The sequence below is a fragment of the Quercus robur genome, chromosome 9, assembly GCF_932294415.1.
Source record: "Quercus robur chromosome 9, dhQueRobu3.1, whole genome shotgun sequence".
NCBI lineage: Eukaryota > Viridiplantae > Streptophyta > Magnoliopsida > Fagales > Fagaceae > Quercus > Quercus robur.
In genome coordinates, this window is record NC_065542.1 from 55868865 (window position 1) to 55882126 (window position 13262).

Below are 13262 nucleotides of genomic sequence, written 5' to 3' on the forward strand. Positions count from 1 at the left end.
GCCTGGTTTTGAATTGTTTGTTAGGCCGGAAAAAGGTGTTTAAAGAAGTAAATAGCTTGCATAGGAAGAGCTCATCTGTTCTTTATGAATATTCAATACAGTGCCTGTGAGCCATTTGATTTGGGCCTTACATGGAAGTTTCCTGTAGTTTGGTCGTGTCCACGAGCACCATTACACTCTACTAGGTTCTTAATGGGTAGTGGGAATCAAAGGGGCACTATTGCAATATCTTTTATATCCACAGATTTAGAGGAGGGGTTCCCGGGTGCTAATATTGGTGAAGACAGTTGTAAGTTGCAAGTAGACATTTTTCAAGTTGTGCCTTGGTATATTAAGGTCTATTATCATACTCTACGAGTTTTTGTTGATGGGCAACCTCAAGCTATTGCTAATGTTGTAGAGAAGATGTATGTTTCACCTTCTGGAGACAAAGTATCGCCTGGGGGGATGGAACTGGTCCTAATATTTCCTTGTGCTGTGAAATCAGCAGCTTTAACTTTTGAGTTTGATAAGGTATGAATCATATGATCTAGCTATTCTTCACTATGTTTTTTTTTCAGGGGATTTCATTTATTTGATAAAAAAACTTCTTCTAAATCTATGCTGTGGTTTTGTCTGATTGAATCACAGATCTTCTTTGATCAGATGCACAATGCTATTTTAAGGTCTCATAAATAAATAACTTTGTAGCTTAGAGTGAAACACTGCCAATTATGTCATGTGTTGCATAGGATGTCAATATAGTGACTCTAATAATGAATCCTGCTAATTCATTGAAATGACTTCATAGCTTTTTTTTTTTTTTTTTTTTTTTTTTTTTTTGAGAAACGACTTCATAGCTTAATAATGGACAAAGTTGATAATGTTATTTATAAATATAGTTTGTCAAGTTCATTAGTTTGAACTTTCATCAACCACCTAGGGCTATAAATGAACCAACCTGTTTACTAACAGCTCTGGCTCAGCTCAAAATTTTTTTTTTTCCCTCTGTCTATCGAAAAAAATGTTACTTTATTTGGCGAATGAGCCAAGCTCGAGCATAAGTTTAAGCTCAGCTATTAAACAAGCCATCCTCAAATGTAATAATGTGTTTGTGAACAAGCTTGTGAACATAGCTACCATGAAATCTCCTTTGAAGTCGAACAATGATACCAGTACAATACCGGAATATTGATCATGTTCATATAAAGCACCATCAATGTTTACCTTTTACCAATCCAAGGGAGGGGGCTTCCAAGAACATCCCTGATTGATACTGAAAGGTTGGGCCTGCGTTATCATAGGACATAATCCACACAATAACACTTTCACTTCACTATGTATCTGCAGTGGTAAACCACTTCCATCCTCATGAACTATGCTGTTCATGTTTTTCCACGGTGCCCTAGCTATACATAAGAAAGATCCCACTGCCTCTGAATTGAAGAATTTGAATTCATAATCTGCACAGCAAGGTCAGTAAAATCCTCCATCTGGCCATCCAATAGCGACAGATTCCCTATATTCCATACAGCTTCTGCAATTGGGCAGCAACTTCACAGCCTCTAAACAAGTGTTCTATGGTTTCATAATGTTTATTACACAACTTGCACAAAGGATTAAGGATTAAACCTCTTGAACCCAGCACGTGAGCCGTGGGTAGACTATCATGGAGACAAAGCCATATAAGAAATTGAATCCTTGGGAGTGTTTCAGACTTCCAAACCCATTTAAATGACAAAGTTTCCAGGTTCAGGGGGTTTAACTTTGTTCTTGATAAGGTCCAAAGTAAGCTAGCTGGGTGGAAGTCTAGATTGCTGTCTAAAGTAGGAAGATTAGTGCTTGCCAAATCTGTTGTTGCCCCCATTGCAGAGTATTACATGTAGTGCCACAACCTCCCAGCTAAAGTGTGTGATTCCTTTGATAAAATGATGAGGGATTTCATCTGGGGGTCAACTGAGGAAAGAAGAAGAATGCATATGGTTAGGTGGAGTACTGTTACACTGCCCAAAGAGTTGGGAGGTTTGGGGCTTTATTCAATGAAGCATAGGAATGAAGTCATTCTAGCCAAACTTTGTTGGAGGCTTGCTCATGAGGAAGGGAAGCCTTGGGCAAATATGTTGTTAGCAAAATACCTCTGCCCCAGTAGATTGACTGAAGAAGGAAGAAAATTGCCCTGCTCTCGGATTTGGGTAGCTTGCTAAAAGGGAGGGCCGATCTATGTTAAAGGCTTGAGATGGACTGTTAGGAATGGTGATTCTGTGAATATGTGGATGGATTTTTGGTTACCTAATGGGAGATTAAGGGAGCTTATTGTTGGTCCCCTGAACTGTGGAGAAGAAGTGTTGACCGTTAGACAATGTTTTGATGAAAACCATGGTTGGCTGCCTTCAAGCATCTCCTTTGAGCTCCCAGCAAGTGTGCTTGGCACCATTAAGGCCACACCCTTCTCTTATATTCCTCAAGCTAATGATAGTCTAATGTGGGCCTATTCCAAAAATGGCTCTTTCACTATACAAGCTGCTTACCTCAGTACACAATTATTACTTCACATTTCATGGTACCCACTTTCTTTAATTAAAACATAAAAATTGTGAAATGATGTTTTTAAAACATAATTTCACAGTTTTAATTGAAATTGAAATATAATTTCAAAACAAGGAATGCACGATATATATTTTCAAAATTTGAAAAGCAAGAAATCATGGGTTCACTTTTTTTTTTTTTTTTTACTCCAACAAAACCAAAATGGTTTTGGCATAAACCCCATGAAATTTCTCTCTCTCTCTCTCTCTCTCTCTCGATCAGAGAGAAATTCGAACCCTAGATTTCTCTCTCAATTAGAGAGAAATTTCATGGCATAAATAAACCCCATGAAATTTCTCTCTCTCAACAAAACCAAAACGGTTTTGGTACGTTTGGAGGTAAGGGGTTTGGCCACTTCAATATGACGTCATTCGCCCCATCCTCGACTGGATCTTCACCTCTCTCTCTCTCTTTTTCAATTTTCCATTTCAATTAGGGTTTCTTATTTTCGTTTACTTTAAATCATAGGCGCGAGCAATTTTCCACTGAATTTGAATGTTTTGGGTGATTACAGGGAGAGAGGACTTGGACTTTGCTTTTGATGATTGCATTTCTGCCTTTTTCTGCTAGACCAGGAAGGAAGCACTTTTTAGCGTTGAAGAAAGATATTGGGTATTCTCTCTACTACACATTTGCTTTTACTTGTATATGGTTATCAACTACTATGGACTGAAGTTCACTCACCGCTTCTATAACTTACCAATAAAAACATGGCTGTTGTACATTTTTCGCTTTGAAATATACGAGGCATCAAACATATTTGGGGTTTGGGTTTCAAATTTGCATCATAGTGGTTGTTGTAGTTTGTTTGGGGTTATGGTTTCAATCTTTGTTAAATATGCATATTTATTGCATGCCTTTTTTCATGTTTGAGATAGGGCTTTTAAAGTTTAAACTGTAACTTTTGTATTAGGTTCATCTCCATTTGAAATGGGTTTATTTCGTGGTTTTTATTAAATATTACGAATCTAAAGATGTAACGAGTGCCATTCCATAACTTTTAGCCTTTCCCAGCAAGCTTACCAACAAAATGCTTGTGTTTATGTATAAAAGCTTTCTTCTAGAAATTCAATACGCTTTACATATTCAAGTACTTCTTAGCTTCACATCAAGAATTTTGGCTTACAGCTGAAACAGATGTAAAGTGTGAAATGGATTTGTTGGGTTTGTGGTTTTACTTTGCACATAGTGTTTGATACTTTATTTCTCTTATTTTAATCTGTTGATGGTTTTGAGTCCAAGATTTTGGATGGAGTTTCATTTTGGGAGCAGAAATTTTAGCGAGTTTGAATCATGATGGATGATATTTATCTGTGTCTTAATTTGATGCTGAATCCAATGATTATCTTCTGGGTTGTATTTGGTTTTCACTTTATTATATTATATTAACTAAACATAGTGTTAGGTTCATTACGACAAAGGTTTTGTTGTAGTATTTTTGTACCACTCATGCTGTGAAGAATCACTATCAAAGGATGTGTAATTAGTTGAAAAAAATGTTTGGAACTTGTTTAAGCACTTAAAATTGTATGTTTAAAAAGAACAATAAATTTAAAGTTGAGGTCATGTGCATGGCTACCATGCTTCTGCTTTCCTGCTATTTGGAGTATGTTGTATGTGGTTTGCTTCCTATGACGCATATAATTTGTTTGTTGGTTTTGCTTGCCTTCTGCTATTTTTGGCTGAGTTTTTGTATTTCATACATAACTGGACTGTTGATGTCCTAGTAGTTCACCTATATTTTCATTTGTTTTGCATAGAAAAGGGCTCAGAAAGGGCATAAAAATGCCAAAGCTAAAGAAACATTTGATTGGAGTTTAGAAATGGTGACTAGTAGGAATGTTTGAATTTATTGTCTTCAGACACAAACAAGATTTAAAAAGAATCCCCCATTTTTATGGATAAAAAGCTAATGATTTTAACACCAATTAAAGCTGGATTCCATGATCTCATCATTGAGGGGGATAATATTAATGTTAGGAGCAAAACTCTCTATGCTGAATATGGACTATTCACGACTTGGGCATATTTTGCAAGAAATAAAGACGTTGGTTGGGTGGTCTTCGCAAAGGCTCTTTCTCATATGTCAGGAGATCTGGCAATTCAATGGCACACTCTTTAACCAAGTTTGTTAAATCTATCTTTGATGATGTAATTTGGATTGAAGATCCTCCTTCTCTTGCCTTAGAGGTTTTATTCTTTGGTGTAAATGTTTTTCTTTTGTGAATTAAAGTTTTTTTCCCCCCCCAAAAAAAAAAACTAAAAGGTAGTTCAAAAGTTGCTAAATCTAACTCTGATAATGTGATATGATGTGTTATGTTTATATCATAATTTAATTCATTAAAATAGTGCGTAAAATTTCCTGGAATTCAGTAAAATGTCAGAGTGAAACAAAAATTTGCTGCACATGGTGTTCATGGATATAATAAGTATAACTTCTCACCAATACTTCACCAAATTGAACAAGACACTGAGCATCATAACATTTGCTAGTTGCTCGTAACCATTGTCCTGCTGAAAAATTCGATTAAATGAGTCATAGTTATTGTCGTTACTTTTTATTAAAAAAAATTAATTAGCAAGTACAACCATAGTCACCAAAATTTTATTGTTTATTATTTATTTTATAGTTAGAAAACTGTGTACTGTGCTTTGTTTTCAAACCTTTGAATTTGAAAAACAAGAATTTTTTTTTTTAATCTGAAAAATAAGTTTTTGAAAACAAAAATAAAAAGCATTTTCAATACATAACCTTATCTTTCAATTGCTTTCTTTTCTCTCTGATCTATATCTCTAACAAAAAACTCTAATCACTTTGATGTTTTGTACATACTTTTTTTTCCCTCATTTCTCAATAATAAGAAGAGAAACATGATACTCTTTATTCTAATGGAGGGTAGGACTGGAAATGAACTAAACTATTTATGAATAGTTTGAGTTTTATTTAAAAAAAGCTTTTCTATGAACGTTTGTTTAGAGAACAAACCAAGTTCAAGTATGAATTTTAGATTCAATTATTAAACAAGTTAAGCTCAAACAAAATAATGTGTTCGTGAACATAAAGACTTGATTTAACGATATAGCATAGAACAAAGATTCTCTCCAAACTAATTTGGAGAGAAACAGTACAAACTCTGCATATATCTCTATATTGAGTGTGAATTTTGATAATCTAGTTGTTAGATTGCATGTTTTTATTATATTCTTTGTGCATATAGAATTTCAAGAAGATCAAATATCAATTGCTATCTCTTTAAACAAATGTTGAAATTTCGAATTTTTATGATCTAAAATTGTGTATAAAAAAATAAGTTTATTGATCGAATAGTAAATAATATCTAACTTGAACGAAATTTGATATGCATGTTAAAAACATAAGGAACATGAAATTTAACAGTTAGATTTTCAAAATTCATACACAAGAAAAAGAGATACATAAGTTTGGAGAGAAATTTTGTTTTATATAATATTATATTTTTATATGTATAATTGTCTAAAGATATACTCATATAGACTTGAAATTGCATTGTATAAGATTGTCAATATGTTCATATGATATTAAATTATTATTTTTAACTTATTGATAATATAAATAGTCTATTCGCTGTTAAAAAAAATAAAATTATTCACGATTTCACAATATATATTTAGAAAATAATAAGTTAATTAAGTAGATTGTAAATAATTTTGAACATAAAATCTTGTTTGGTGATAAGCTCAAATTGATTTTGTGATAAAAAAATAATAATAAAATAAACTAGTTTGAACTTTTAATACTTAGCTCGTCTTATTTACAAGGATATTTTTGGTATTTAGCTTGATTTTACCAAAAATTTTGTTAATTGACAAGAAAGCCAAACATAAATCTTGAGTCTTGAAGACTTGAGTTCTATATAAACAACAACATGACAAACCCAGTAAAGAAGAAGAAAGAGAATTAGAGGGCAGAGAAGGAGAAGAAGAAGAAGAAGGAAAAAAAAAAAAAAAGAACAAGCAAAGAAGAAGAGAGAGAGAACACCTATAGAGAAGCACTAAATGATTAGATCTGCAAACTCGGAGAGGATCAGATTCGTCCTCCAAGGCCTGATTTGGGCTTAATCTAATGAGAAGAAGAAATATTAGATCTGGAGAGAAGAAGAAGGATCAATGGAAAGCTTGAGTTTTTCTCTTGGTTTTCTTTGAAGAAACTTGAGTCTTAAGTTTCTTATGTGATTTCGAGGCGAAAATAGCCAAATGGTCATAAAATTCTAACTATTTAGTTTGTAGGTCAGTTTTGAAACTATATTATTTACTAACAACTCGAGTTTAAGAGACTTGATTTTGGCCTAAAAATCGAGTATTTGAGACTTGATTTTTATAGTCTGATATGGTCCAATGTGGCATATTTTTTCACGTGGTGAACACATGGAAATCGAGTCTTTAAGACTCGATTTCCAACCTTATAAATATCAAAGAAAAACCCAGAACATATCAGAGAAGAACCCAGAGAAGGAAGGGAAAAAAAAAAAAAAAAAAAACCAGAACAAAAGAGAGAAGAACCCAGATTATAGAGAAACGAGAGAAAGAATATGGAGAAAGCTCACAACTCACCTCACTAGCGCGGCTTGGGGTTGGCGTGGCCTGGGCTCGCGCGCAGAAACAGGTCGCTTGCGACCTAGGTTGCGCGGCCTAGGCTCGCACTACCTGGGTCGCGCGCCTGGGCTCGCGCAGCCTGGGTAGCAGGGCGACCTGTTTCTGGGGTTTTTTTTTTTTTTTTTTTTTTTTTTTAAATTTCTCTTTCTTCTCTTGGTGGTTTTCTTTGTTAGGATTGCTGTTGTTGCTGTGGTTTTGTTGGTTGTTGTGGTGGTTTTCTTTGTTAGGATTGCTGTTGTTGTTGTGGTTTTGTTGGATGTTGAGTTGAGAAGCTGTAAAGGCAAAATCTTTTTTTTTTTTTTTTTTTTTTTTGCTGTAAATGTAAATCGAGTCTTAGTAAGACTAGATTTACAAGTAGATGCCACGTGGGAAAAATGCTAACTCAGACTCGATTAGAACATGCAAACCGAGCCTCAAAGGCTCGATTTACAGGCCCAAAATCGAGCCTCTAAGGCTCCAGTTGTTAGTAAATGATATAGTTTTCAAACTGGACCTACTAACTATATAGTTGGTTTTTTTATTGCTAGTTACCCATTTTTGCCTGATTTCGATCTCAAAGATTCGAAATGCTACTTAACCAATATGTTGGCAAAACTTGTCAACTAACAAAATTGTTTGCAGAATCAGGCTAAATGCCAAATATCCCCCATTTACTGCCCTAAATTGGAGGGAATAAAAAATGAAATAAAATAGAGATTTTCAGAATTATTTTGATAGTAACTTTCAAGTATTGTTGTTCAAAATAATGTGAAAATTGTAATTTAAAAGATGTTGTGAAAATATGTGTTTAAAATACTTATAGTGCAAAAAATGTTTTTAGTACCATGTTTCAAATAACATATTTTAATATGTGAAAAATATAATTACGTGTTTGGTATATGTGTGTGTGTATATATATATATATATATATATATATTATTTTTTTTTTCTTTTTAAAAAAAGTGGTAACTTTCTAACAAAGACAATTATTTTATTAATATTTATTAGAGGAGTCCACGTGAGAGAGAATAGAGGAAAAGAGAGAAAGAATAAAATATAAAAAATAAAAAAAGAAAAGAAAAAGATGAGCTGTGTGAGAGAAAGAGAGAGACAGAAAGATGGAATGATGTTAAGTCTTATCAAGTGGGTTCTCTCACTTTTTTAAATATTTACAAAAATATCATTGAGTAATGTTATTTGAAAATTTTTTTGTTTCTCAAAATTAAAATTAAAAAAATTTCTAAATATCCTAAAATAAAATACATAACTTAAATATTTCTAAATGAAATCTCTTACCAACCACGTTATTTTGTTACTTCCACAATTTTCATTGTTCACCGTTTTCAGTGTTTTTTTTTTTTTTTTTTTTTTTGATAAGCACAGTTTTCAGTGTTATTCGATCTAATAACCATAAATTGCATCTTCAAACGGGTTGAACCGGTGTCAAGCCCATCCCAACTTTTAAGCTAGCTCATAAGTCACATGTGATATGAGTATGACTATTCAATTAGAGTGACAACTGGTATTGGATAAGGAAGAATCCAATCCCTTCAAAAGTCAAAAAATCATAAAAACCTCATTTTTAAAAATAAAGTACACATCGTACTCACCAATCAAAACAAAAACTGACCCAGAATCCAACGAAAGATGACCACTGAGTTACCCTCATCCACACATTCTCACCCGTCCGATTCCTCTCTCACTCAATTACAACCGTCCATTCCCCACGGCACCTTTTCAATGGATTCCTCTATACTCTATCCCCCACCGGAATCCAAACCTTTCTTAATTTCAGTTTATTCCAAAACAAAAACATAAAAAAAAAAAAAAACATAAAATGTTTTACTCGCTCAAACACAAACGCCACGTCATCAAAACAAGGACGACCTCGTAATTAACTAACTTTAAAATTACGATAATGCCATTCCCGCGAGTGAGAAAAAATATAGTAGCGTGCGTGTAACGCTTAGTAAGTCGTGCTCTCTGATTCGGAGTCTCTTTTCTTTGTGCGTGCAGAGTTTTTTTTTTTTCTATATGTGTTGGCGGGGAGAGAGAGAGAACCAAAAAGCAAAACCCACAAAGGGTTTCTGAGATTGACAGATTGAGAGAAAGTTTTGAGTGATTTAAAAGAGTGAGAATTGTGAAGATGTCTGCAACGGTAGGAGGTGGCGGTACTGGTGCTGGTACAGGAGGACAAGAGGAAGACAAGAAACCTATGGATCAGTCTGCACACATTAATCTCAAAGTCAAAGGCCAGGTTTTATATCATTTTTTTCTTGGGAATTGAATTTTTTCATCTGGGTGTTCGTTGTTTTGGTTTAATTTTTCTGGGTTTGTGTCATCATGCAATGTTATGGTGTTATTTTGTGGTGAAAAATGGTGTGTTGTCACTATATTAAGTATGTTTCATGTATGTTTGAGCAAAATTAAAAAACCTTTGTATACACTAGGTGTTATGTGAAAAATTTAGCTATATTATATGGTGTTATGTGGTTTTAATATGGTGTATTGGCAGTTGGCACTATATAGAATTGTTGTTTGCAATGATGTTAAACTGTGTGAGCTATGTTATACATGTTAGTATTAGTACACTCCGTATCCACAACATCTATAATTACGATCATGATGTACACTCATGACGGGCACATTTATTACGCGGGTGATGCGTACAAATGATGTTCACTAACAAGTGTGGAAGAATCAATGCCCTAAAATTGCTGTTTCCACTTTGTGCCATGTGAAATCGGTAGTATTGTATTCTATACTTTGTTTTCTAAAAATGAATAATATTTAGCTCATATTATTATTATGTGCATTGTATCTTCATTTTGGAAATGTTTGTAAATTCTAAATGAAGTAACTTTGTAAATGAAAGTCATCAATGACTTGAAGTCATTTATTCTTAGTTGAGTTTTTGCATTTGTTAAAATCTTTTAACAAATGCATTTCTTATAGTTCAAGAATGAGCTGGGTCTACTTTATTTAATAGAACTATGTTGTTTGATTACTCGGAAGGTGTACTTGGCCCTGATCAAATAGATTAGGGTCACCCACCTCTCAACCGATCCCAGTTTGAGAATCCCCAATCCAGACCTTCTCTGGAATTTACTATACATGTTCTCACTGTGTCTGTAGCTGGCACTTACTAGATTGAATTAATAGTTGGTGTAAATCATATATGATTGGTTTGGTACTTTTAGCTACTATAAAGAACGCTTATTTACTTGGAAATAGCTGGATGTGGAATCAAATTGAAACTGTTTTGGTCTGGTGGACAAAATTTAAATTACCAAGTTGCAAAATGTTTCAAGAATTTTTATTAAGACTAGTGAATTTTAATGTTTGCATTGCTTATCTTTAGTCCTTCTATTAAATGAGTGCTAAAGGCTAAACAACCGTAGTTGAGCTGAATTTAGTATTGGATTGTTCCACCATATTGGTTGGTTGGATTCTTGGGACTCAAAATTGTCACTTCTTGAACAAACAATGATCTCTTCTTTCTTATTTTATCCATGAGTGCCTTTGTGCACATTCCATTGTATACTATTCAATATAAATTTCTAGTCATATTAACTGTAGGATTAGTATCCTTCTTGCCATATCGCTTTAAATTTTGCTTTTGTTAGAGTTTCCTTTTTTAGCTTTTTAATATTACTTCCTGTTTGCATCAACAAAGTGTGCTGCCTCCTTTTCCAGTTTCGTCCCATTTTTTAATCCCTGTGGGTCTTGTTTGATTGTAGGATGGCAATGAGGTGTTCTTTAGGATCAAACGAAGCACCCAGCTTCGGAAACTCATGACTGCATACTGTGAACGTCAGTCTGTGGAGTTCAACTCCATTGCATTCTTGTTTGATGGGCGAAGACTCCGGGGAGAACAGACCCCAGATGAGGTAGAATTTAATTATTTCCAAAATTTTTGCATACTTGCAAATTTTAGTCAATTATTAAAAAGAAAAAGAAACATGAATACAATGTTTTCACGATGGTGAACAGATAAAAGACGAAAAGCAAAGAAACATAGAAACATATAAATAAAGATTGCATTCTAAGAGAAGAAGTAAACTCCATGATAGAAGAACAATTCAAGAAGCCCCAACACCTAGACCAATCAAAGAGAGTCCACTAGCACAAATCTTGCAACTGAACCAATGATTTCTCAGTATTCTTGAAGGAGTGATTCCATTCCATCCAAATGATCCACATCAAACATCCCAGGACCAAATTCCAGATATCTGAATTATGTTTCCCATCCCATTGCTACCAACAAAATAATAAACTAGCTACGGAATTTGGCATGACCCAATGAATCCCAAAAAATTTGAAGCATATGCACTAACAGAGAAATTGCTGTAGGACAAAGAAGGAGATGGTCCACAGTTTCCATAGTCTTACTTTTTTATTTCAAGGAAATATTTTTGGAAGGTGTTGAATTTATAGCAATCTCGTTCTGCAGTTTTTTTATCTTCATAATTGGTTTTCAACAATTGGAAGTATATTGAATTCTATTATAACATGGCCTGACTGCATTATTCCTTTGTTTTTCTGGTTGAGGCATTTCATTACAATTATGGATTAGTATTTTGAGTTGATTCAGTCTGATTGCATTTGGCAACAGCAAAAAAAAAAAAAAAAAATTGCTTTTTGGGATTTTGTGAACTTTTTATGGCAGGCCCCACGCCCAAAAAAGAAAAGAAAAAAACATATTTGCCGACTTTCTCTAGAGTACTTCAACAAATAATCAATTAACAAAATACATCCAAATGTACTCATTCGAAGTGTTCTAGAGATTTACGGTCATGCCAGTGATTTTATTTGAGAATTTATAATTTTTTTTGCCTCCTATTCATTGTTTTGGTGTTTTCTTTCTTTGTTTTATGCATATAACTTTGTCATGGATTAGCTTGAGATGGAGGATGGTGATGAGATTGACGCAATGCTTCACCAAACTGGAGGCGGGAACAGGTGCCCTTAACTTCAAGCAACATGGCTGATGTGAAGTACAAATTTTCTTATTTTGCTTTGTCAATCAGAATATTACTGTAATTAGAAATGGATCTAATGAGCTGGAAATGTTGAAGTTGAGGTCATGTGTACCGATGATACTTTCTACTTTTTAGTGTGGCGTTTAATGCGTAGTTATTGCCTTCGGACTCTTAACTGCCACTTGCCTTCGTTGTAAGCGTGTGTGTTTCCATAAAAAAAAAATTGCCTTCGGATGCTACATTATGTTCTATATATAGTACTTTGATATTAATTCCCCAATGTCTTATCTCGCTCTCTTTCTATTTTTGGATTTATCACCTCAAATTATTGATATTTGATAAGTGTCAAGGATTTTTTTTTCCAAGTTACACTCTTGTTTGAGGTGTTAGTAAGGTCAGGTTCTCAAATTGCAACGGACCTGATAGCACGATCAAGCAATCGAGAATTTGAGATCATAAGTTTCAGTATAATACACGTTACTTAAAATTGCGCTTCTGTCAATTATTTAATTGTTAGCACAAATCTTTTTTTTTTTTTTCATTTCCAATATGTTTAGCGATTCCGAGATGAAAACATTTTGATATTGAAAGAGTTTTTGAAAGGGGGGGACTATTGTCACTATCTTTTGTAATCTGCATTGGCAGTTGATATTCGGTTGGTATTGGTGTTCTATTTTTTATTTATTTATTAATACCTGAATATAATTTTATTAAATCAGCTGAGGAGATATCATTATCAAAAGCTCATAGCCAAAACACGATCAAAGTTGTATAGTTCTGCTAGACAAGTTTCGAACTACAAAGTTGCTACCAGTTTGATGAATTTAAAACTAGAGTATTTCTTCATGTTGGCATTGATTATTCGATTATCCTTCATAATGGGATTAAATGAGAGCTAAACAATCATGGTTGAGCATTATTTTAGTAATGAATTATTCACTATATTGGTTGGTTGAATTCTTGGACCAAAAATTAACTCTTCTTGATCAACCCATGTGTAGACGGCTAAATTTTGAGATTGAACCATGTAAAGGTTGGGTTCAAGCTGATTATTAAGTAATAGTGGTTGCTAGGTGTTGGGAATGATGAACCTATAGTGAGAAA

General features: G+C 33.7%; 1 protein-coding gene and 1 long non-coding RNA gene across 2 annotated transcripts; both read left to right on the plus strand.

Moving 5' to 3' along the window:
• Positions 1-519: 519 nt before the first annotated feature.
• LOC126699177 (uncharacterized) lies at positions 520-3562 on the plus strand. Its single transcript, XR_007646706.1, has 2 exons — positions 520-2903; positions 3080-3562. It is a non-coding gene; the product is annotated as an uncharacterized LOC126699177 (long non-coding RNA).
• A 5609-nt stretch (positions 3563-9171) lies between these two features.
• On the plus strand, positions 9172-12430 carry LOC126699181 (small ubiquitin-related modifier 1-like). Its single transcript, XM_050396848.1, has 3 exons — positions 9172-9433; positions 10917-11066; positions 12077-12430. The coding sequence occupies exons 1-3, from the start codon at positions 9323-9325 to the stop codon at positions 12146-12148; spliced, it is 333 nt and encodes a 110-aa protein (XP_050252805.1). The 5' UTR covers positions 9172-9322; the 3' UTR covers positions 12149-12430.
• Positions 12431-13262: the final 832 nt, after the last annotated feature.

Coding starts and splice junctions, on each gene's coding strand:
- LOC126699181 (XM_050396848.1), top strand. CDS start 9,323: ATGTCTGCAACGGTAGGAGGTGGCGGTACTGGTGCTGGTACAGGAGGA. Junction 9,434..10,916: donor ATCTCAAAGTCAAAGGCCAG/GTTTTATATCAT, acceptor GTTTGATTGTAG/GATGGCAATGAGGTGTTCTT. Junction 11,067..12,076: donor GAGAACAGACCCCAGATGAG/GTAGAATTTAAT, acceptor GTCATGGATTAG/CTTGAGATGGAGGATGGTGA.